At 44.8% G+C, this 25,787-nt stretch overlaps 2 protein-coding genes across 3 annotated transcripts in view; one reads left to right on the top strand and one right to left on the bottom strand.

Moving 5' to 3' along the window:
* The window catches only part of plpp3 (phospholipid phosphatase 3), a 29,688-nt gene extending 7,922 nt beyond the window's left edge, over nt 1–21,766 (bottom strand). Inside the window, exons 1-5 of one of the 2 annotated variants that reach the window (XM_031868305.1) lie at nt 21,210–21,766; nt 6,571–6,725; nt 3,525–3,617; nt 2,737–2,924; nt 2,580–2,637 (exon numbers count right to left, since the gene is read on the bottom strand). In XM_031868305.1, coding sequence (XP_031724165.1) covers nt 2,580–2,637; nt 2,737–2,924; nt 3,525–3,617; nt 6,571–6,725; nt 21,210–21,348 — 633 coding nt within the window. In that variant the 5' untranslated portion in view covers nt 21,349–21,766. Of the gene's footprint in view, nt 1–2,579; nt 2,638–2,736; nt 2,925–3,524; nt 3,618–5,962; nt 6,121–6,570; nt 6,726–21,209 lie in introns of both variants that reach the window. The other variant, XM_031868304.1, reaches the window with a different exon arrangement.
* A 2,395-nt stretch (nt 21,767–24,161) lies between these two features.
* The window catches only part of prkaa2 (protein kinase, AMP-activated, alpha 2 catalytic subunit), a 9,834-nt gene continuing 8,208 nt past the window's right edge, over nt 24,162–25,787 (top strand). The window contains exons 1-2 of the mRNA XM_031868485.1: nt 24,162–24,372; nt 25,501–25,642. Coding sequence (XP_031724345.1) covers nt 24,273–24,372; nt 25,501–25,642 — 242 coding nt within the window. The 5' untranslated portion in view covers nt 24,162–24,272. The remainder of the gene's footprint in view (nt 24,373–25,500; nt 25,643–25,787) is intronic.

Below are 25,787 nucleotides of genomic sequence, written 5' to 3'. Positions count from 1 at the left end.
GGTAGAGGACGGCTGATAAGTGCTTTTGTCTACGACGTTCTGCAGCCCTTCACACGACTTCCTTAACCTCTTGGTTTTAAAGCGAGCTCTGGTGGAGGGTGGTTGTAGGAGAAAGGGAGAGAGAACGCCGAGCCAAAAAGACGGAGTTACAGTAATCTGATTGGCCCGATCTGACTGGAGGTCAGTGAGTAAACCCAAATAACCCGTCCAACCCTGATTCACGCAAACATTCAGAGGGTTAATGACCTTTTTAACATCTCAGAATGCATCTATAAATCCAACTCATCACTGAAATACACGCAGCCTTTTGCCTTTCTGACCCTTGCCGTCCTCCTACAATAATGTGTTGTGTCTTAAATAGTGACCTCTGAGCAAAAACAACAATGAAACGCAAGAACAACAAAAAAGGAGTCCTAGCAGATTCCCATGACAGATGGAGACGAGAGCGACACGGAGTCTGGTGGTTTCTAAAAGGAATCCGGCTCATTCCAGCGAGATCTTCTCCCTCCGTCTTTGTCGCTGTGACTCAGTGTTCAATAAAAGAAAACACACACACACACAACAAAGTGAGAAAGAATGAGAGCCCCCCCCCCCCCCCCTATTCCCATGCTCCCCTCCACCAGGCTGCGAGACAAAAGCATAGCTGTGGTTCAGACCACTTTTATCACAAACAAACATATTGTTTTCTATTAAAACAAACAACCAACACGCTATCTGGCTCGTTTTTACCCACAGAAGAACAACACCAGGCCCGTTTTGCTACCGGATCTCATGTGTTTGCGTGTCAGACATTATAGAAGATAGCTCAGTAGTGAGGCACGAGACGTGGTGTCGTCTGTGCCACTTATCTGTGTGCCATCTCAGAAAGCGTAGACTCAAAACCACATCAGTCACAGACGCAGCACTCAACACGCGCTTGGCAGGAAATGAAGTGCTTCACAATCAAAGAGTGACAATTAGCAGGTTTGAGGACCGAAGAAAGAGAGGATCCATATTTTGTCCTTTTAGTCCTGCAGGAATGAACGGTCGATTCATTGAAAGACGAATAATTAACAATACTGATGAATGATTTGTCATCAGTTTCACATTTTGGGAAATGCACTCGTTTGCTTTCTTGTTCTGACAAAATGCTGCTTTTAATGCACGGGTACATTTCTTTCAAAAAGAGTTTTGGTTTATATTTCTTCTATAACATGTCTTATTTCAGACTAGTGGAAAGGAAACATCCAAAATACACATTTATGTGTTTTGTTTTACTACTTTGTCTGTTTGCATCTGTAGAGTTCTGCTAAATTCACCAAAAGTTACCATTAGATAACGCCTATTTATATATTCAAACATAACATTTCAGAAAATGTGTAATACAAAAGATAAATGTCTCGATGTCAGTAATCAACTGGTGAAGTTTCATGGGGATATCTATTAGTTAATATTTTCCCCAATAGTGCCTTGTGGTAAACGACCACTCTCCCTTTTTTATTCCTAATAAAAATATTGATAATCATTGTCTATAGCTATGTCATGTATCCTTAGCTAGCAGTTAAACTTGTATTCATTCCCCGTCCCTCGTGTTCTATTGATTTGACTTTACATTTTGTCTGTTAGAAACACAAGAATACTTATTTATTTATGACCTCATTGATACGTTTACTTTGGTAACCAGTGCCACTGGTTTCTGCTAACTGCTGAGTGGGCGTTTCCAATTAAAAACCCTAAAACGAACGCATGTGGAGTCGAACTTTAACGACTCCAAGACCGTGGGGGGAGGTTCTGAGAGTGAAAAACGTGATGTCACATGACTCGTTTACAGCTGGCGAAAACATAAAAATTCCACGGATTCCTTTTCCGAAACATCAACTACAAACACGTACAAACTCTCCTCTCTGCCTCTTTTTCGGTTCCACAGCCTGCACCGGCCTCCTCTGGCTGAGGTCCTGAGCTCGCCACAGCTGGAACGCTGGGTCTCCGACTAGTGTGTCACTCTGTGGTCTGGATACGTCCGTTCCCTCTCTTGCTTTTTATTCGTCTCTTTTTCTTGGTGTGACCGGAGTGCATTGGTTCACCCAGAGGCCGGGAAATACCCGCGGCAAGCTCTCACTGCAGGACAACACACCAGAACTTCACCCGTCAGCCCGCCGTGAGAACCGAGACCACCAGACCCAAAACATTGACACTCCTAGTCCCTCTCTTCAGAGGAAGGAGATGATTGGGGAGCTGTGAGCTGCCAATCGTCTGTGTGTGTGTAATTAGATTGTTTGAAGCATGAAATTCCTCTCGGGTGCGAAGCCCCACCCGACACCCACAGCAGGTGGAGTGAGAGGGAGAGATTGAGGGAAATGGGAGAGGACAGGAAGTGCACACACCCAGCTGCTCCTAAGAAAACAGGTGGAGTGATTCCATCCAATCTCTCGGAGGAGTAAAAAGGAGAATAAAACTCTTCATAAAAAGTGGATCCCACTCTCTCCCATGACTCCCTCTACATCTGTAAACCATTGTTTGTGTGGCTCTCGACGTGTGTGTGCTTGCATGAATGTGAGTGTGTTGTGATGTGTGTGCAAGAGGCTTTAATAGCTACTTACAGCCAGGTAGAGCATGGTAAACATTGAAAAAGAGGCATGTCCTGAGAAGAATGATTTCCTGTGGAATAAAGATTATCCTCAGTTAGTTTTTCAATTTAAGTGATATATTTCTAAATCAACATAAATACTGTGTGTTGTGTACGGCGTTGGTGCTCACCTGGCCTCCTGTACATCGCTCTCTTCGCCAGTGCAGGTGTAGTTGGTGATGTATCCCAGTGAACAGTCGATGGTGGAGAAATCCGGCTTACACACATCTAAGAAGTGGGGCCTCATGCGGCCCACCGACACCTTGGCGATGTCGGTGAATGACTGGCTGACGGCACATCCGAAGAGAAACACGCCCATCTGCAAGAGCGCGCACATCAATGGTTAGATATAATACCGCTGCAGCTGTCTGTGATTGATCGTTAGCTGAGCCCCGTCCTACTAACTCTCTCTTGCTACGCCTGTCATGTTGCATAGCAGTTGAAAAAGATAACATTGGCAGATGTACCTCCCAAAACAATGAGTCATTTCTGAAATGATGAAAGAAGCAGGCTTCTCATTTCTTGCCTGCGACCGTTGTGTTTGTGGCTAAAGTGGCAGCTAAACAGATTTTACCAGCTGCAACTAGCCAGCTAATTAAGCTAACGTTAGCTGCACAAATTGGTTGGTTATTTTTGACTCAAAACAAACTGTTGTCCCTTCCTTATACTTTGGCTCTTGTATTTTTGTTTTTAATATGATTAAAAGTAAAGAATATCCCCATCCAAATCTTTACATACAGTATCCCTCTCACAGCCGCATTCATATTGACTCAACATGTGGAAAAATCAAAAGGTAATGTCGTGTTACGGTTGCAAAGCTACGATTGGACAATCGCTGCTCCGGGGAGAAGTGAAGCAGTCAATGTATATGTATGCAATAATCTGAACAGGTATGAAAGCACGCTTATGGAGAGCTGACCTGCTTGTAGAGGGCTGCCACATAGGGATTCCCGACGAAAGACTTGGTTCCTTCGCGTAGTTGGTGAATCCTGAAGCATTCTCCAATCACAATCTAAAAGAAATTGAGTGTTTCTTTGAGATAAACAGACAACACTGATCACAAATAGGAGACACATTCTAGCTGTGTGATGCCACTGGATCCTACAGTCTCACAGTAGGTTCAGATGCAGATAAGCATGCAGCAAAATAAATTATAACTTCTGAGCGTTTATCATGCAGGAAATCTAATTTAATTCCAGACTGAAGTCAGACTAGTAGAGTAGAAAGGATGTGTGAAGGACAGACAGGAGAGATGGAATGAGTTCCACACAAAGACAAACAATGAGCATGGCCTGCCTTTCCCTCAGGCAGTGTTGATGTGATTAATGGGTGGTGATGCTGTGCTCCATGATATGATGGGGCCTTTTTGTATGTGGGATATGAAGGATAATGAGACAGAGAATGAAACGGGTAAACGGAAAACATGAGAACAAAGAATCCAGACTGGGTGAAAATATCTCAGTCAGACTGACCTGACTTTGATGTAAGGAGGGTTTCTAACAGGGCGAACGGTCTGCTTTAAGGCTTAAGTCCAGTGGGCCTAACGTTGAACCCTGTGGTATTCCAGCCATAAGGTTTTAAGTAGTTTTGAGGCCCACGGAAAGACCTCATCTACACTGAAGGGGGGGTGGGGGGGCTTTACACCGAGTTAACCCTCGAGGCACGGAGATGTCAATCATATATCTGAACCATCTGGGGTATCTGACTGACGGACCACATCTCCCCCTTCCACACACACAAGGCTTCAGTCTCCGGCCTGCCTTCTCACTCAATCTCTCAGGAAAATATTTACCTGCCCATCTCTGAGCCAAGGCACACCTCGCAGTGCTCTGAATGCAAATTATGCTTTAAGGATTTAAATGTGCGCACATCTTGCGAGTTAATAATACACGATGTTTGTGTGTTTACATGTATTGTTAGGCCCTGATAAACACACCTATCCTGCCTGTTGGGTGGTCAGCTGGCCGACTCACAGCCAGAAGAAACAAACATGGTGGTGTGTATAAGTGTGTGTGTGTCTCTTTGCTATTGTCAATGAATTGTTTTTGATCTGAGTTTAAGATTAGAACCACAGGAGGCCGATACATGACAGAGAAGTTTATTTGGGTTGTCAGCATTTGCATTCAAGCCTCTCCTCTGCTTCTCTATCGGCCCGTCTTGGTTTATTGCTGTTTGTCTGGTTTATTCTAAGCGCTGACAGGGTCTGTCATGTATACGACAGAGGGCTATAGTTGGCCTGATGGGAGTTTATTTGGATCGCCGATGCTCATTGACTTCCATCTCGCGATTGCTAACTCTTGTTTCTTCCAGAAGAAAAAAAGATACGTCTGAGCAGCAGGGCCATTTGGATTTCCCTTGCAGCAAAGATAAACAAGAGTCCGTCCGTCCCCCCCCCCCGACTGGAATCCGCTACCAGAGCATGCACAGTGTGTGCGCGGTGTGTGCACGTAGGTGACGCGTGCCTATGTGCGTGCACCTTAAAAGGAACGGTGTCGGCATTGCAGCAGACGACGGCACTGATGAAACACAGCTGTGTGTGTGTGACACGCCAGCTTTGCCCACACGTGAACATGTGAGGGAACTAACTAGCTCGGTCTCCTGGTTCCAATAAGCAGAAGAGCTGAGCTTGTACGTGTGTGTGTGTGCGCCCACCAAGCTGATGGCGAGCAACGTCTGAGTCTGGGGGGCTGTAAACATCATCTCGCCTGAGCACGTGGCACCAATTGACATGCTCATACCGCAGCACTCATTCTAACATGTTTCCACTAACCCTGACCCCCCCACCCCCGCCCTCCTCACTCTAATTTGCTGGCACTACACTGGAGCTGTTCCCACTCTGGGGGAGCCAGGAGTCAAGTCATGGGAATGAGGAGCGAGCTGTGATACATTCACCCAAAGTAATGTTCAGAGCAGAAAGGGCACGGAGACCGGGGGCGGCAGGGATACGAGTGGGAGGTATGAGAATGGACCGGGAGGCCGTAAAATGTCTTCCGACGATTGGCACGCATGCGTCAGCACACAAATGTCGCTTTGGGTTGGAGGGGGGGGGGGGCCTCTCGCCACCGCTAACTCGGTTGGCGGAGTAATAAAAACAGGCCATCAAAAATGGCTCTGATGACTCAAACATTAAAAAACATCACAGAATGAAAAGGGTAGGACACATAGAGCACATTCATTGCAGAAGATTGGAGTATTTTAGAAAACGCTGCATGATAAGAAATCACTCAAACTTTGTTTTAATTAAAAGGGGCTATGTTAGTGAGGATGACTTATTGGGGCGAAGAGTTAAAAAAAACAAGTGGCTTTAAATTGGAGTAAAAGCAGCATACAAAGGGAGGTGTAAGAAAGTGGACTTACAGAGAAGATGGCAATAAGAATGCCGACACCACAGAGCACCGCGTCGCTAATGGTTTCTCCCACTTTTCGGGGGAAGCGGATGGACTCGTCCGAACAGTAAAACCCACGCTGGTACGGCTTTATGGTGCTAGTCTCAATGATCAGGAAAGGCAGGCTAGCTACAGAGGACACAAGGAAAAAAATAGAAGAGGGGAGCGGAGAGAGAGAGAGAGAGAGAGAGAGAGAGAGAGAGAGAGAGAGAGAGAGAGAGAGAGCGAGCGAGAGAGAGAGAGAGAGAGAAGACAGAAAGCAAAAAAGGTCAGTGACACGGACATAAACAGAGAGGAGCACAAGGAGCACGCTGGCACCAGGGGTCATGGGATATGGCAGAAGTGGGTGTGGCTTGAGGGTGGCACGTAGGGTCAGCTTAGAGCAAAGGAGTAGGTTTCCAAAATCAGATGCAACTAGCACCAAAAATAACAAACTTTGCCTTCAGAGTTAACTTTTCTGAGCTCCTTTCACAGCCACCATCATGAACCGTCAGCCATCCCTGTTTCTGCCTTCAGAGATCCCCCCTCACCCCCAAGGCCTGGTGCTCTTTGTGTGCGCGGGGGGGGGTGGTGACTTACAGACACCGCGGGCAGTGTCAACCCGACAGCAGTGAGCACCGAGGAGGAGACGGTGCTCCTCTTGTAGGGGTGTCTCAGGCTGGAGTCGCTGCAGTAGAGACCCCTCTGGTACGGACGGATAGAGGAGCGGTGCAGAACCAGGCTGGGCAGCATAGCTACACATACACACACACACACACACACACACACACGCACATGAATGCATGTGTGAACCCACGCACACAATCACATACGTAAGGCCGACTCACAGACACAGCTAATACAGGGAATCATACAGTTAACTCCACTTACCTGCAAGCTGGAGAAAGAACATGACATTAAAACACACTTTAAAAGTCCTTCACGTGTGTGTGTGTGTGTGTCATGCTAACATTAAATCAGGCCGTTTGCTCAGCAAACAGCCTCCTGCTGCTGCTGTTGACAGCAAGCTATAGAGACCTGAGGTTTATTCTTCAGCATTAGGAGACCCCCCCCTCCTCCTGACAGAGCAAATACACACTGGCATTCAGGACTTTCGGGGTCCCACTGGACTTGTCTACTGGAGACAAAAGACTCCCACCAACACAGTACACTATGTCAACACATTGGGAGAACTTGAATGTTATGGATGGGGGGGGGGCATTTTCAGGTAGAGCGTCTTTTTCGACAGAAACCACTTGTGTGAAGCAGTTAGCTGAAACTGCAGGTCAGCTGTTGTCTTTTATTCAATAATTTCTTACGCTGCACTGTTTGGTTCTATTTTAGCTTGTTTGTCTTTTGGCGCTTAAGTGGAAATCTTTAAAATATTAACATAATGTTTTATAAAGTGTTTCTTTTGCACTTTGTCTTTTGATGTTTTATGTAAAGCGCTTTAAATTGCCTTGTCGCTGAGATGTGCTGTATAAATAAACCTGCCTTAGCTTAGCATAGAGGCTGACAACAGGGATTTGTATTGGCAAGAACGTGTTACGATGTATTGTATCGCGATACAGTAAGCAAGGCCTTACACTGCATTATTTAGGGGTCAATTTTAGGAAAACTGACAAGAACACAACACCCTACGCATAAAATCTGAGTAAAAGAAAGTTTACAATTGAAATCTAAAAATATTTGCATGTAAAGTATTAATTAAAAACCAATACAATGTTTTTGAGAATGAACAAAGTGTGACAAAACACAATATCGCGATATTCAAGTGTATCGATACTTTCCTACTTCCCGCGGTCTAAAAAAAAAAATCAGATACAACATGTTAATTACTGACTTTTTGAGGGTTTTTTAGGCAGATGTTATTACTTTCGGATAGAGTAAGGCTAGCTGTTTCCCTCTGTTCTTAGTCTTTATGCTAAGCCAATTGAAAAGAAATAAATGTTGAGACACGTTTTGATTTAATTCGTGGTTGTGCTTCTTTCGTCCCATCGTCTGCGCTTGCATTATTATGCTATTATATTATCATGATATTAGTGGCATAAAACGGTCTTAAAATGACAATAATATTGTTTATCGGAATTATTTCTCGGACGATATATCGTAAACAGAAGTAGTTGTGACAGGTCTATCTGGAGGAGCTTGTCCAACCACAAATGGACATGTTGAAAGCAGTGTTAGAAGTTCAACGCACCCACGTTCTATTCTGATGATGGGGAGATAAATACATATCTCCAAATCAAAGTACCACAAATACAGGCGTGCAAACTCTGGCAGGGACTTTCCTTTGGGGATTTCAAAATGTGCGAATAACAAAGAAAACAACTAAGCCCACCCGACTCTGGAAACATTCTTCGCATGAGAGCACGTTTGGCGTGCGTAAAGGTATACGGCCGTAGTAGTCGCTCATAAATAGAGAGAGGGAGAGCTCAAGACACGAAGGCGTCGTGAAGACCCACACGCTGACACACCAACGTATACATTCACCCATCACACTGCACAGAAACTGCTCCCACATGCGGCTCGTGTGGTCGGCCTCATCACATCACAGGGATTTCTTTGAAATTTGGGTCAGAAATCAACACATGAGCGTTCTCCAATGCGGCTGAGAACTGTGGACGTCGTCTCGCCAGTGAGACCTCAAAACACACTTTCTTATGCATTCCTGTGGACACACTCGAGGCTCTCACAGGCTCCTCAAACATCCACACTGTGACAACTGCTCACACTTTAATGAGTCCATGTCCACACTAACACGGCTGTTTATCCTTCTGTTTGCATTAATATATGTGGTTGTCACAGCTCACATATATTCTAGAAATGTCATAAAATATCAGTGGTTTGGGAATAAACGTACACAAATCTCTACAAAAGCCTCTAGGATACTGTTTACCTGTGAGTTGTTTGCTGCTGTGTCTGTGTAATCTTAATTATACTAAAGAAAATGTACAAACAAGACATATACCTGGTTAAAATACTGCAAGAAAACAACTATCACAAGTGGACAAATGGACTCTGTACAGGACACAAAACGGTGACACGGAAGACGGAGAGGACAACCGATAAAACTCACAAAAAAATGTGATTTCTTTCTTGCTAATTTTTATCTTATTTATTTAAATTATTTTTCGTCTGAACAAAGCAGCTGAAAGCCACTGAAAATGGCGCAAATAGTTTCTTGCATTTTTCTATTGTTTTAGCATAATTCAGGCTCTCTCTCTCTCTCTCTCTCTCTCTCTCTCTCTCTCTCTCTCTCTCCTCCCCCCCAGTGGTTGGCAGAGGGCAGCAGATGGGATGATCAGTGAGGCCGACACCTGCACAAACAGCGTGGAGCGCCAGGGCTGGACCAGGAGGCTTTTGGTGGTGTCTGAGAACCACACAGGAAGGGTTAGCTTTGGGTGAGCCAGTTCACAGGGGCAATATTCCTGTTTCTATCTTTTAGCTTAACGCCCCAGTGAACTTTGGTACAGTTTACACCTCAAAACACCTAAAAACACCTTAACTACAAGATGTGTTCTGAAGGTTAAACACTTTCCTGAAATCGGATCACGTTTTTCTCTCACGCCAATCTCACTTTCTCCGTCCCTCCACTCTGGCCTACTTGTAGAGGGTGGGGTGGGGGGGGATTCACATGCTAATGAGGCGAAGTGAAAGGAGGTCATGGGCTTAACAGACATGGGAAATACACACACACACGCAAACTGTTGCTTAAAAAGGCTAAACCCATCAGAGAACACGGTGGGAAACTCGGGAGCTAACCGGCTGAAAGACAGACAGAGGAAAGTGAGAGCGAGCAATTGAGCACCTCAACACTATCTATTGAGAATTCATGAAAGACTCTATCTGCTGCCGCTGCCCAGCCTTGAGATATCACCCCCCTCCCATGCCATCTCCCTGAAAACGGCCTGGTATGTGGGCATACCACAATCAGTCCACGAACCTCCCGGCACAAGTTAGAACTGACTCCAGCTCCAACCGTCCGAGCCTCATCCGCAAACGGCGGTGTGAAGAAATATGACCTCTTTAATGGCAGCGGGATAAAGAGCCGGTGACCCCTTCAGAGGAGCCGCTGACCCAGAGAGAGAGAGGAAGGGGGGAGTGTCAGAGGAGGGAGAGATACAAAACAGAGAGGGGAGAAAAAGAAAGAGGTGGGCTGGGCTGTTGGCAAAGGCCTGTGGTGCGTTAGTGATTTAAAAAACAACTATTTTACAAGCTCTGTCATGAGGTCAGTGACATCGAGCGACGGCTGAGACTCTCAAACCCTCGCTGAAGAAGGGGAAGCACCAGGGACCAGTGAAATAAAGTTTAAAACTAGTCTTTGACTGATCTAGACTAAGTAAGCCTTCCTGTTGCACAAGTATTAAGACTGACTTCATGTGAGATAGGACAGTGAGCCACCCCTCCCCCAGCTAGCTAACTTTGTCAACTGTTAACCATTACTTTTAGCTAACTAACTATCTAAACAATGTATCTATTACTTGAAGCTAACTTTTAGCAAACTATTTATTTATCCATTAACTTTATTTATAACTATTTTAACCGTTTATCCATAACTTTTTGGGCCTTTTTGACCCGTGGACCTATGCTGTTTACCTTTTTCTGTTATTTTCTCCCATATTTGGTGTGGTGTCATCTCACCCATAATGCATTGCATGACAAGCTATCTAAGCTATGTATCTAAGTCAGCCTTACATTAGTCACGCATAGGGAAGCTTTATGCTATAAGATAATTGAAATGTCTATAGCAAGTCTGACTTAAAGTTATATTTAGGACAAAGACGAGGTCTATTTCTATGCAACTGGCCTTTGTTCTGCTTGTAAACTGTTCTACTTTACTTCCACTACAGACACAGAGGAAACTAAATGCCCAATTCTGCATCATGTCAAACTATTTTCACCCTTTGTTTATATCTTTTCTTGCCTTCCTGGAGAAGTTTAGGACCAATGAGCCGTATGAGCTTTTAAATGCTTTTAAAACGGCATAAACAGGCGTCTGAGAATAGTTGGAGCCTCAAAGAAAGGGAAATAAAGTTTGGGGAATGCAGGAGGAAAAAAACAAAACACACACACATCCTAAGTGGGTGGCTTGGAGAATTTGGGGAACAATTCTATTTGTCTTATCGGATCCCGTTATGCATTTCTCTCTTTCAGTGTACAAGGAGAACCGTTGCAGACCACTAAAGACTACTGACCACAGGTCCGATAAAGAGAGAGAGAGAATGTCTGTAAAGGAAGAGAGAGAGAGAGAGAGAGAGAGAGAGAGAGAGAGAGAGAGAGAGAGAGAGAGAGAGAGAGAGGTATTTTCCTTTGGCTGATGCGGAGGTAATGGCGGGCTTTTGTGTGTGCGCGGTGTACTTATTTTCACCCTCAACTGCCTGCTAAAAAAATCATGGTACAAACGTAAGTTTGTGTGTGTTCGTACATATGGTTTGCGTGCATATGTTTGCAAGTTGACATACGTAGCTGTGTGCGTGAGTGTGTGGATTTGTTTGTGTCAGAGAGAGATTATCCAGCCGGAGCCCGTTCGATTAGCTTTGGAGTTAAATCTGGTATAGCGAGTGAGCTCCTAGATTAGCAGGACTAACACAGCATGATTTCACAGACATAAAGCAAAGAAATGCGTTTCTTTTAGCTGCTTAATACATAGTTAGAACTTGTTAGGATTTTGCAATTTCTTGTATTTCAACAGTGCTCATTAAATGTTAAGCCCAAAGTTCCTCTGTCCTGCAGGGTTATAGGATCAGCGATCTATTATCTTCTCTTTATCTTAAGACCGACTGTACTTGCCAGAACCAGACACAATAGCTATTCTTAAGGCGGCTAACGCTCTGCGTCGCTTAAAAGGTTAATTCCCCCCCGATGACGTGGCAGTAATACCTGCGTGTCCGTGGGAGACGACTTGGTGGCTCGCTTCCCTCTCTGGGTTTCTATTGACATTTTAATGGGCTTTGAGGATCAGAATTAGAATGATATCGTGATTATGGCGAGCGAGCTGGAGAGGCAGCCGTCAGTGTGTGAGAGGTGAATGGGAGGCGGAGCGGGGCAGAGGAAGACGTATTGTGGCCTCCTCTAATGGAGGATTTCCTCCTCCTGTCTCTCAAGCATACACCATGTGGCCCGTCCCGACCAGGAATTCAGAGGAAGGTTAGAGAGGGCGGAGAGGCTGGGGGGACTTGACTCCATAGACTGGCCGGTCTATCAATCAGACTTTGTCTTCTCTTCTTCTATGCTTTTTCTTCTCACTGCTTTGCAACAATTCAGGCGGCTGTTGGGGATTAAGTGGCTTAGCTCAGCTCAGAGGATGGCTGTTCATCAAACTTCAGTGCTTTTACCTTTTTTTATGTCTTAAGTCACAACATTTTTTTATTTTAGCTTATTCTTTGGTCATAGTTCCTTTGACAATTTAGCTAATTTTCTGACATTTTCTTCATATTTTTTTTATAATTTCTATGTATTTTTATGGTAATTTTATTCTATTCTATTCTATGCATCTCGCCACAAACCATGAACCAACCTGATCCGTGTGTGTGTGTGTGTGTGTGTTTTTATGACAGAGAAACCTGGATCCTTCACTCGTCCATTTTCAGGCCAATCCCAGTCTCTTGTGGAAACCTTTGACGTACTTTTATCAGTTAAGGCTCCACATCCACACACACACACACACACACACCCTGCAACATAACCTACGTCACTAAAGGACACTCTGAAGGAAGCTAAAGAAGAAGTATGCATTGATATTATGTTGTGGTTATTTGATATGTGTGTGACTCTCTGTGTGTGACTGTATGTGTGTAGAGACAGACAGGCAGAGAGAGTGTCTTTGTTCAATTACTTGCATTAGCAGAGTCTTCCAGTCCATTCATTTGGATAAATGCCTTCTTCCATCAACAAGTCACAGTGTCATCGCTGTCTGTGTGTGTCTGTGTGTGTGAGAGAGAAAGAATAGCGCGTGTGCGTGCTAACAGTGAGAGCGTGTGTGTGCTGTGTGCGAGTGTATCTGATCAGAAGGGATCAGAGAGAATGGCTCAGGTCCAGGTCCACTAGTTGGTGGACACTGTTCTGCCAAAACAAGGTGAGCAAGGGAGCCGTTTGTGTGAGTACGCATGTCATGCAACAGTACGTACTTCATAAGAGCAGTTACAGTCGGAAACAAAAAATACCGCGTTGCACGGCACTGACGAGGTGCCAAGCGCTGAAAATAACAAAATCGGAAATAAATCTCATAAATGTATCATCTTTATAGTGGAAGATTTCATCATAATGAAAATGTTTTATCTCATACATATGTTAAAATAATACATTTAGAGGGCACAAACAACTCGAACACTGCTGTGACCTCTGGGTGTTTAAAATACGGCCTGCCGAGCAGATGCCTCGGATGTTCAGAAATTCGGCACACGCCCAACGCTGTAAGCCCACTCGGTTCACTTTATCCGGGGGTCACGACAAGCCACGAGCATGTGTGGCCCTCCAGACATTTGTGAACAGAGAGCATAGGTTAGCCGGGGCCCTGGAAGTAGCTACAGGACCAAGGGTCAAAGGTGAGGGATGTGACACAGATCTAGGATTATACTGCAGCGTACATGCCACCGTAACACTGTATTATATCTGTGAGAGTGTGTGCCTCTGTGTGTGTGTGTGTGTGTGTGTGTGTGTGTGTGGCTATTTGGGTGTTAAAAGTGGATTACTGTGTGGTTCCTCTGGCAACTTCAGCAAAGCCTCTCTCAAACATTTCTGAGTTGTCGACCACAAAGGGCTTGAAAGAAAAATGCTCTCGCAATCCAAATAAACAAACTCGGCTCCATAAAAACGACCCAAGTTTTTATCCATACGTCTAATCACTGTTTAGGAAAAATACATGTTCATAAACACGCACATATGTGCACCGATACAGGTGTTCGAGCCCTGGATATCAGTTCTTTGTTTCCACGAGCTGCTGATGTGTCGCACACACATGTACACACACACACACGCACACACACACACATGTACACACACACACACACACACTCACAGAGGAGTGGCTGAGCTCAGCAGAGTGAATCCCTGTCCTTTCTCCTCCCCTCTGTGTGAATGCTGCAGCGACCGGGGGGCCGCTGGCTGAAGCATGTGCTTACTCAGAGAGATTTTATTCACAGGAATAAATACCCCCCCCCCGTCCCCTCCTTTTTTTATTCATCTTTTTACACACAGGCATCTGTTTGGACACTCTTTAGGGGACTTTTACCAGCCTATGAACAGTTCAAGGAGATGTTGGTTTCAACGTTGTTTTGTGGGAAATAAACTTTGGGTCGCCACAGCATCAGTGGGTGGGGGGGGGTGTGTCAAGAGGCCTTCTTTAATTCGGGGGGGTGTAAGACAACTTTTTTTAAAGTATACAGTTGGCGACTCCTCTGGTTGTATAGAAGTCTATGAGAAAATGACTCTACTTCTCTCTTGATTTATTACATCAGTAAACATTGTAAACATGAGTTTATGGTCTCAATCTCTAGTTTCAAGTCTTCTTCAATACAGCATGATGATCATTTAGTACATTATGGTCCATTTAGAGTCAAACAGACCATAAAGCAGGGGATGCTTTAGGGCGGGGCTACACAGTGATTGACAGGTCTCTACCAGAGCCGTATACAGCGTCTCTACGTCACTGCTAAGCAGTCCAAATATCACTTCTGTTCACTGGTTGCAAAAAAACAAGATGGCGATGACCAAAATGCTGAACTCGAGGCTTCAAAAGCGCGGTCCACAAACCAATGAGTGACGTCACAACGACTACCACATATACAGTCTATGAGAACAATGGTCAAGCGTCAAGGAGAAGAAAACAGTGAATTTAAGTAAGTATGATTGACAAATTAAAAACAAAAAACCTAACATAATACAGATAGAAACTTGTATTCAAAGTTCCTGAATAAAGAACATGATCTGCTCAAAATGCATAAACTGTACATAAACTGTACTGTTCAACCACGTCACTTAGTCAGGGGTCGTCAGTTTACTCAACGATAGAAACGGGGTCTCTTCATAAGAAGGGTTGAGAGCCACTGGAGTAAAAGATATCTGAAAAAGATCAGTTACAAGTCATCAACGCTCGGCCGCACCGTCAGCCAAAAGAGGACGAACGCACAGCTGCTCCGGTGAAGGGAAACTTGAGCGGAGCCCAGAGGCCGGATCAGGCTGGCTGGCTAGGCATTTCTCTGTTGTTGCCATAATGGCATTATTACCCCCCCGGGGACAAAAGCCTGGCCGAGGAGAAGACAGGGCCGTGGAGTCTTTGAAACCTGACGCCTCCGTCTGGATAACGTTCCCCCCATTAAACTTGCTTTCCTCCCTTTCTTGCGCTCCTTGCCCTCATCCTGCACACATCACGGGCCGCGTTTAACCGAAGACAATGGGCGCTAAATCAGAGCACCGGTGTGAATGTTCTGCAAAGTACCGCAAAGTGGATCCTCCTCTCTCTCTCTCTCTCTGTATGTAAACAGGACAGGGCTCAGTGCACAGATAAGGCCTGCTCCAATAAAGATGCTATAGAGATGATTACCGGCCACAGCTGAGCAGATAAGCGGCAACAATCCAGTCGACGAACACCGGCCAGAAGCAGCACCAACCATAAACCCACCGACAGATAATTAAGCGGGCCCTTGAGTGGCCAGCGAGGACGGGTCTGTCTCACTCTCTCATCTCTACCTCATTCCCTTCTTCCCCTCCCTTTCCATTTCATCCACCTTCTGTCTGCCGCCGGCCTGTTGGTCCTCGTTAGCGAAACAAAGAGCGAGCCGAGATGCATCAAAAGGGGGTATTGTTCTCAGCGAAACAGTGAAATCTCTCTGACCCCTAACCCCCCCTTCCCTCTGCCTCAATCTCTGGATGTGCACAGCATGCATGCACACACACACACACACACACACACACACAGACACAGAGGATTGTAGAGCGTAGTTAGAGAAAGTGTCAGACAGAGGGGCCTGTGTGACAGCGGGGAGGGGGCCCAGGCGGGGACAGTGTGGTGGGACAGAGAGATGCATAATGGGGCCTGCTGGCTATGATGAAGCGCTGCTGTATAAGATCACGCTGCCTCCGTTTCTCATTTACATTAAATGCTAGTAGCATTGTTGTTTGTTTTGTAAGCTGCTGATCCCACGTTAGCAAGAAGGAGTGCATGCAATTCAACCATGAAGAGTTAGACATGTACCATTTTTCCTCAGCTCAGTGCATTACAACAAACATGTACAGTATATATATATATATATATATGTATAATTATTATCTTTTAACAGCTGAATCCCACTGTGAAAAGAGATGTGCATATCTGCAGTACGGATGAGGGAAAGGATGTACGGATACCGTAGCGGCAAAAGCTCCCAGGGCCCGTCACATGATGCCGATCGGTCTAAAGAGGTTTCCCCCCCATAGACTTAGATTGAAAAGACACGTCTGTAGATCAGCAGATGATTTTTTTAACTCTCTTTTGCTTCATGCGCCACTGAACCAATGCAGAGTTGTAGGCTGTACTGGAGGCATTTCTGACACTGGTTTTAGAACAACTCTGTGCAGACTGACAGCTACTACGAACTTAGAACCACGACAGTGTGAGAGTGAGAAAACCTCAAGAGTTGGGTGTGATGTCATGAGCTCATTGCCCACACACAAAACATTAATTTACAACGCCCGCCGAAAGCTCAAACACAAGCTTAAACTCATGCACGAATCAGTGCTAACAAAAATTTATGGCAGGGTGCAGTCCGGTGATTCTGCTTTATCTAAATAAGCAGTCGGAGGGTGTTTACCTAAGAGGGCTGTAATCACGGATGAGAGACAAGAGGAGTGAGGCAGAGGCTTTACCGCACCACTGTTGTCAGAGCGTAAACTACAAGCTGTTGTTCATCTATCGTCAAAGTTTAAAGTCTTTTATTGTGCCGTTTAATTGTTTGCTGGGACGGAGACGTTGGTGGAGAAGAGGATGCATGTGTCTGTGTTTGCAAACCGGCGTAAAGAGACACAGTCACATCAGTCGACCTCATGCCTTCGGCTTGCCCACGGGAACCACATGGGGACTTACACAAGTACACACCGAGCCACATGCTACCCACACACACACACACTCCTTCACCCTTCAGTCCGCGGAGTCCATCTAATGACGCCCCCTCGCCCTCATAAACCCCACGGGACACACGCGCTCACACCCGCACGCCTCTAATCGCAGCCCTGCGCAGACATAAGCCCCGGAGAGGCGGGGTTTGTCATTTAACTCACCGGCAGAAACACGTCACAATGTAACGCAGACAAAAAAATATGCGTCTACGCAAGAAATGCAGACATAACACTGCCTGCATTCTTTAAGGACTAGTAGCCTGGAGGCCACGACTGTTGTCATGAACATCTGCTGATCTTTATCTTATGACATAATCCAATGATGGTCTTCTGCCAGAGGACCCTCCTCGCCTTCTTAAGAGCCCTAACCTCGCCTCGTCCTGCAGCCGCGATATAACAAACACACCACAGGGCCGCCTGCTGCAGCCACAGACAACACAAAGGCAGACATGCAGCCATGTGATCGTGACGTAAATAGCACATCGTATATCGACGTCCAATTGATGGACCGTGCGTGTCCGTTGAACGTCTGCGTGCATCCAGCCCTCGGCTATGTGTGAGTGCAGCAAATGTCATACAGAGAGCTCTGCTCGCTCTGTACCACCTGACCTTTGACCTTATCTGACAAACAGAAGAAAGGACTGACGAGGAGCATCAGCAGTGGGACACAGTGAAAATAAGCCAGTATCAAGTAGTATCAAAACTTCTGCAGTTAGACGATACCTGCAATCGACTATTTATATGGTTTTGCTCGCAACTAATCACTGCAAGCGATAAATTCCAATGTGTGATTGGCCCACTACCACAGCAGCTGTAATCCAAACAGCCAGGATCACCTGCATGCACACGGCAGCGAACTGTCCCAGCAGCGAACTGACATCTCTTCAATGGATACGTGCTCCTTCTGGAAGCATTGTGACAAACTGGTAACTAATAGAAATCTGTTTTGTTGACCATTATAACACCTAAATTAGTGATGCTCGAATGGCAAAGATCAATTACTTGAATAGCATGTTTTTTCCCCCACATGAATCGACCCCTACTTCTCTCTAACCTGAACAGACGGACTCCTGAGAATATTTGCCCTCAGATTAAGGTCTGCAGCTTTGGATTGGAGCCCGTGTTTGGCTTCGGGTGTGAGGGCCTGCCACCTGTTTTTTGATTACAGTTTTCTACTAGACACTCTAGACAATCTTGTTGTTGTCGGGCAGATAAGTTTCTAAGCATACAGTAAACTACACACGTCTTATTGTGAGGAGACTCCTCCTGTCAAAGTGTCCTTGAGCGAGACAGGACACCAGTTTGCTCGTGTTTAGAATGAGTTCAGAGGTCAGATTCCATGTGTATGTATGTGACGGTAAAAATAAAGTTGAAGTATTTGTCTACCAACGCTCCTCCATTTCTCTCCATTAGTGCAAAGCCAGTTAAGAAGACAAGCTCAAGTGGAGAGGGAGCAGAGAGGGAAGGTAAGGGGGGGGGGGGGATGTGAGGCAAAGAAAAAAAAAGGACAGGATTTCATTTCACGACCACACCTACCTCCGACCGACACTACCTTTCCGCTTCCCACCCTTTCCTGAGCTACACCACACACACACACACACACACACACACACACACACTGTGCCCCCTGGTTCACTCACTCCCCAATATTGCACCAGATGTCACATCAAGCATCTTTGGCCAAAGCGCTGCAGCGCAGCCAGATGAAGAATTTGAGAAATTCTGGAAAATATTTGGAGAGGATTGAAGTGGCTGAGGCCCGGAGAGGTAGAGGTCAAACCTCTCCAGCTTTAATGAGGGGGGGGGGTGACTGACGGCCTGTGATGCTATAGCAGCTAATGGATCTGATGGCACAGGATCTGCTCTGCAATCGCTTTAAAACTTAGATCTGGCGTTAGGCGAGGTCACGCTCAGAGCTATATGATTTCCTGACCGTGTTCTTCCTCAATATACTGTACATCCTCTTTCAACTGGAAGATAGTTGAACAAGATTGCGTTACACATAGCGAGTGTACGGTATTTTAATGGTCGCGTGTGTGCTAAATAGATAAACAGCCAAAGTGAAAGCAGCCGAGGATTCCTGGGCCTCGGCTGCCAAAAATCGAACGCTGTTGAACTCAGCAGTTTGAGTGGAACGTTTTTTTTTTTTTTAAATCCAGGATCCTGCTGTGTTTATGCATCGTGATTAGCAAAGCAACATAAGGAGGGAAAACACCACTATCTTTGATTAAAGATGGCCATCAGATGTCCTTTATGCAGACAGTCATTAGCCCCCTGTGTGTGTGTGTGTGTGTGTGTGTGTGTGAGGCAGACTGACCACCTGTAGAAAGGTGTCAGTCTACCAGCTGGCAGATAGAAACTAATTAACGGTAACGAGATATTTATGCATTAACTAGCTGTATGGGTGCACACACACACACAACAGAGGATTATTCTGAGTCCTCTACACACCCGCATTCCTCGCTCCTCATCCAGGACCCCCTGATAATAAACCCCCCACCACCTTTCTCCTCCTCTCTTTTATCCCCCTCTGTCCCTCCACTCAAATGTCTAACCCCCCCCCCCCCAAGCAGAACCACTAAAGTGGGCCAACCAATCACCACCGAGCTGCCAGACTGCAGTTTAGCATGACAAAGGACCATTTGCGTCTGTGTGTTTACATGCATGTGGGTGTGTGTGTGTGTGTTCCCATCAGAGCAGCTTTTTTATTTTTTTATTTTAACCAGAGAAGGAAGTCGGTTTATGCAGGAAATTCACTCCACATGCGCCACAGCTCATCTGCACTTATATGGGTGCAGATGAAACAGCGCATCTCTGTCTGAGGTTCTGTTAATGAGCAAACTGACGTAAAACTACTGGAAAACTTTGCAAGCAGATCTGCTTCTACTACTACAGCACTTTTTTGGGGTGGGGTGGGATGGGGGGGGGGGGGGGGGGTTGCAACATCCTGGGTGATAAAATTCTGCTCCTGTGTGGCAGATTTTCACCACTACCGTTTGCTGCCTCAGTTTCTCCGTGTTAAAAAGCTGTTTGTGTGGCTCCCACCTGCTCCTCTAAATACCCGGTCAGCCTCTCCATCTCTGTACAGACTGGAGAGGCATCACCCCCCCTCCTTTTGCCACAACACATGCTTAAGCAATTATTCCAACGCAGTCCCCCAGGACTGAGAGGGGCTGGATAGTGAAGCCAGAGGGAGAGAGAGAGAGAGAGAATTTGAAGTGGAGTGATCAGGAGGGGCAGCTGGCCAGAGATTTTTTTTTTTTGCAGCGTTCTGGGAGAGAATGTGTAGAAGTTGAGCGCAACTCCCATAATCCCCTTTTTCTAAAAAAAAAAAAAAAAAGAAGAGAGAAAGGGGAGACGGAGGGAGTGGAAACAAAAGGGGAAGAGAAAGGAGGGGGGCCGCTGGAGCTAAAGAGGACTGGGCTACAGTGACAACAGCTTCAAAAAACAAAACCAGATACACATGAACTGTGCACACATGTGGACGCCAGCGGAATAACAAGTTAGGAACACAAAGAGCCGCCTCATCAGCTCTGGATCAATACCTTAATTACACATTGATTTCTACTGTCAGTGTGTATTGGACAGCTCTAGCTGGAGTGGCACCTCTGGGGGGTTATGAGGGCACATGGGGGGCTATTTAAAACTAAATCAAGATAAAAAGGGGGCAGGTTGACACTTGAAAACATCCAGGCATGTTGGCAACTCTGTGCACTTTGAAATCACCAATACATTATGTGATGACAACACTTGCATCCACACTGTCATGAACTGCGTGTTTGATTGACTGACACGAGTTGTTTCATTATGAGTTATTTGAACTACTAACTATGTATTTTGTTGACAATGCGGCAGAGTGTTTGGAGTGTTTTGTGTTCGGGGCGGTGTGTGTTGGAGCCGGATAAGAAATGAAGTTGTCTTGTGTTGACAGATAACAGGCAATACTTTTAAAACGATAAAGCGTTTACTGCCAACCATTAGAAAGCGCGGGTCTATTTAATCTGTTTATTATACCGCTTTTATTTGAACTTTAAAGACTATTGAAGCGTAAATCAGCTGGTGTGAGGCACCCCCCTCTCCAAAGAAGTAAACAGTTGATATTATAACAAACGCGCACACAGCACTACATGAATGTATAAACTTACCAAGCAGAAGACAGAAGATGTCGAGCGCTATCAGCAGCTTCTTCTTGCTGTTGTCGACGCCGTTGTTGTTGTTTAACGTAGAGGTTCCTCCGTTCCTTGTCTCTTGGGCCATCGCTTTCTCATACATGTACTTTTGCATTTGAGAAGTTCCCCCTCCTGGACTCTCGGCTCAATATCCCGCAGCACGCGGCGGAACGAGGAAAGTGTCCTTTAAAGAAGAAAATGTCATGCAAATTCAACGCGGAATTTAAAAACTTCCCAACTCGGACGTCTCGTGCGGTTTCTCGTTTTGAAAAAAAAAGTGAATAAATGTATATATGCGAGAAAAGAAAAGTTTCTCTGCGCTCGAGATGAATGGGGGAAAGCCTGCAGCGCGCTATCGGTCTTGGCTCAAAAGGACTTGGAGTGAGAATTGCGCTGCGCATCGAGAGCCCCTCGTTATATCAATCCTTCTTCTCCTTCTCCTCCTCCTCCTCCTCCTCCTCCGCCTCCTCCTCCTCCTCCTCTCTGCTCTCTTCAAGTTCCCCCGGCGGCTTCGAGGTTCAGCCCTCTTCCCTCTGCTGCTAGCGGTGGGTAATCGCCTCCATCCCGTTCCCCCTGCGTGGAAAACTTTCTCTCAGTGCTGGAGAGCGACGCGCGCGGTGGCTGCAGCGCGCCCCCAGCGGAGCGCTTCAGAGTAGTTATCTCAATATAAGAGACGCAGATATCCGTGTTTTTTTTTTTTTTACAGTAAATGTAACAGCATATTTCATCAGCTCATGCTGACAGATTTCATTTTAAGTATCAGAAGCAGATCTCTGTATTCACATACAAGAATGTTGCTTTGGTGAAGCCTTCAACTACAAAATGTCACTCAAAGAGACACTACCAACCAGTGAGAGACTCAACACGACCACAAAGAGACCAAAGACAACCGCAAAGAAATGCAGAAACAGCTGCAAAGATGCACCCAGAAACCACGAAGGGACTCATGATGACTGTGATAAAGGGTTCAAACAAACTACAAAGAGACAGAAAACAACTCCAAAAAGATGCTAAATAAACTGTGTCTTGCTGCCAGTGCCCATAGAAAGCTAAAAGTTATCCGAATCTATGTTTCCTACAAATAAATGACATTGCAAAGCCAATTTCTTGTGTAGAATAGTTGCTCCAAACCATTAAAAAGCAGCAGAACAGGAAAGGGTTGAGAATAGTATAAAACAACTCAATACGCTCTAATTTCACTTTATACATGTATCATTAGTGCCAACCTAATTATTGAAATTACTGAAGAGTCCTATTCATTTTATTTTGTATTATTTAAAAAAAAAGTAATATATTTTTTTTATATTTTTGTTTGTTTTAGTTTCCTTTATTCTTCTCTTTTTGTGACGTTGTATTGTCATGACATCATAATGTTGTGGTTGTTTTGCATATTATTTTAACTGTATTCAATCTTTTAAAAAGAACATGTCAACGTTTATGATTCATCATTTTTATTTCTATTCATTTTTCTTCAGGAATGTTTAGTGAGGACTTCTGAACAGGAAAAAGGGATGCAGACAAACTATTGATATACTTTAATCTACAGAGTTTGTTGAAAGTGGGAATTCTCATGGTCGGTGAAATGAAGCCTCACCAGAGAAGAAACAGGATTCAATGCTTCATTTCTAACTTTGATAAGAAAACGTTTGTGCACCAGCTCCACAGATTCAAGGCTGCAGTCAGACTGGATAACATGAACCTACACTGCCCTCTAGTGGTTCAACATGAACAACTCTTTTCAATCTCGTTTGCGTCTCATCTCATCCATGAAGTACACTTCCTATTTGTATCAGCCCAGTCTGTTCAAAACTATTTATGGAAGATGATCAACAGTTTGACGCTTTTGAATACATTGTTAGTCACCTGTTTTTTTTATAAACTCAGGAAGGCCCTGAAACAATGGGACGCACCTATTTGTGAGAATAAGAATGAAGCTACTGACCTGACAGACCGGTTTGATAAAGACAGGGGACACCTGACTCTGATATGAGGGCCTCGGCTACGAACAATGATTTCAAAACCCAAAACAAACAAAAACAACAGAAACCCCGTCATGCATCGCTCTTCTGCCAACATTTCATTCCACAATTTCAAATGATAGTTGCTGTCTTTCAGTCTTATAATATATGGCAGAGCCAGTGGTGGAAGAAGTACTTTTACTTTAAAAAAAATATTTTACTCAAGTAAATATATTACAATGTCATACACGTACTAGTAAAAGTCCTGCACGACTACTTAAGTAAAAGCACAGAAGTATTAGCTCAAGATATACTTAAAGTACCGAAAGTAAAAGCTCTCATTATGCAGAATGGCCAATTTCAGAATAATATACATATAATAGATCAATTAGTGATGCATTCATGTGTACGTTACAACTGGTAACGTGGAGCTAATTGTACTGCAGAGTAGCCTATATATATATATATATATATAATCGTAAATTAAAAAATAATATATATATATATATATTTTTTTCTATTAATAATCTAAATGTGCAAAGTAACAAATAACTTAAATTGTCGAAATAATATAGAGAAAATACATATTTAAAATATTGGATTCAAAATGTAGTAGAAGTATAAAGTTGTATAAAATTAAAAATAGTACAAATACAAATACCTCAACATTGTAAGTGAGGTGCAGTAGGCTACTTGAGTGAATGTACGAAATGAACTTCGTGTGCTGCTCACAGCATGTCGGGCTGGTTGTGTGGATGAATGTGACCTGCTGGAGGTCGGCTACAGTATATCAGGGCAGGCAATGGACCGGGGAGCAAAACTCGACGCAACACCGGGTCGGTGGCAGAAGAAAAACCCGGTTATAGGCTACCGCACAGGCTGCTTTACGACAGATGAATAAAAAGAACCACAGGAAATCTGTCACATTCTTCTGCCAGTGTTCACCGTAAAACCCGACAGTGCGTCGAGCTGTGACAGAAGTGTAGTGCCCCGCCCCTCCGTGCGCTCCCGTAGGCAGACACCCACACACGCACACACACACACACACACACTGAGCCCAGCCGTCGGTTAACGGAGGAAGATGGCAGAGCGGCAACAACCGAAACACGAAGGCAGGGTGAAGATCGGCCACTACATCCTCGGCGACACGCTCGGAGTGGGAACCTTCGGGAAAGTGAAGAGTTAAGTGACGATTTATTGTGTCATACCGATGTTAACGTGAAACGTTTGAGTGCGTCAGTTGGAGAGATATGAAGTATGCCCCCCCCCCGCCTTCAACGGACGGTAGTACTTGCATGCTGTCAGTGAGCTGTCACATAATCACCGTTTATAACGGTGCCTCCGTGTTGCGTAAAAGGACGTCTGTGACGCGCACAGCTTTGCCCGAAACCCACCGTGTGATCTTCACGTTAACGGACAGTATGCTCTATAAACACAGCTAGATAGCGCGGTGTGTTAGCGCATTGCATTGCTATCAAAAGGTTATAATTTCAGTTTTCACTCTGCGTGACCTTGTGAGCCTTTAACAGGCTCAACCAGCCCGTATGATGCGTGCGCAGTTTGAGGGACAAATACCTTATGTAGCTCGTGATAATAGTGTTACTGCTGATGCTATGTCTCAGGGTGATCCCTGTGTGCGAGTTCATTTATATCAACGCTTCATAACTGATAACCCTAATCAAAGACAACCATTTTCATTTAATCTTTATATAATTCTCATAGTTTAGATCTTTTATTCTAAGAGAGAAACACTCACGAGAACACAGTCAGCAAAACAGAAACGACTCAATGAACAAGGAGTTCAAAACAGCTTCAAGAATCATGGAAATCATTCCATTTTAAAAAGGTGCATCAGGGCCGTTGTAGGTAAATAAAAGTAAAATAATTCACAGCCGGGGGAGCGTGCTAATAGTCAGAACTTCTGAGATTAAGGTGGTAAATCTACAAGAAAAAATAACTAATTTACAAATAGAATACTTCAATATTCTCTGACATTAAGCATACATTTCAGAGAAATACAACTGAAATTCTCTGAGATTAAAGTGGTACATTTACGAGGAAATAAATCACAAATCAAAAAAACAACTACTGAAATATTCTCTGAGATTATAAAGTCTTACATTGAAGATACATTTCTCTCACAAATGTCTTTATAATCTGAGAGAATATCCAAGTATCTTCCCTGTAAATTTGTGAGTTCATTTCTTGTGAATTTACCACTTCTTTATCTCAGTATTTTTCTCCTGAACATACGACTTTGCTCTGGAGAACTCTGCTTCTACACGTCTGTATTCTTTTGTTTTCTTCAGTCGGTGAGCATCAGCTGACGGGCCATAAAGTGGCGGTGAAGATCCTGAACAGACAGAGGATCCGCAGCCTCGATGTCGTCGGGAAGATCAAACGAGAGATCCAGAACCTCAAACTGTTCAGACACCCGCACATCATCAAGCTGTAAGTGGAGAACGACGACGCATCTCTCCGATCACACTCCTTCCTGTTTGTTCACTACCTTGTTTGTTTACTGCACTGGACTGAGCATGCCCACAGGGCTCCCAGGAGGTCCAACACACACACACACACACACACACACACACAC

The sequence above is a fragment of the Anarrhichthys ocellatus genome, unplaced genomic scaffold (assembly GCF_004355925.1).
Source record: "Anarrhichthys ocellatus isolate YVR2014 unplaced genomic scaffold, GSC_Weel_1.0 scaffold42, whole genome shotgun sequence".
NCBI lineage: Eukaryota > Metazoa > Chordata > Actinopteri > Perciformes > Anarhichadidae > Anarrhichthys > Anarrhichthys ocellatus.
Note: the sequence above shows the minus strand (reverse complement) of the source record. Positions and strands in the feature narration are given on the sequence as shown.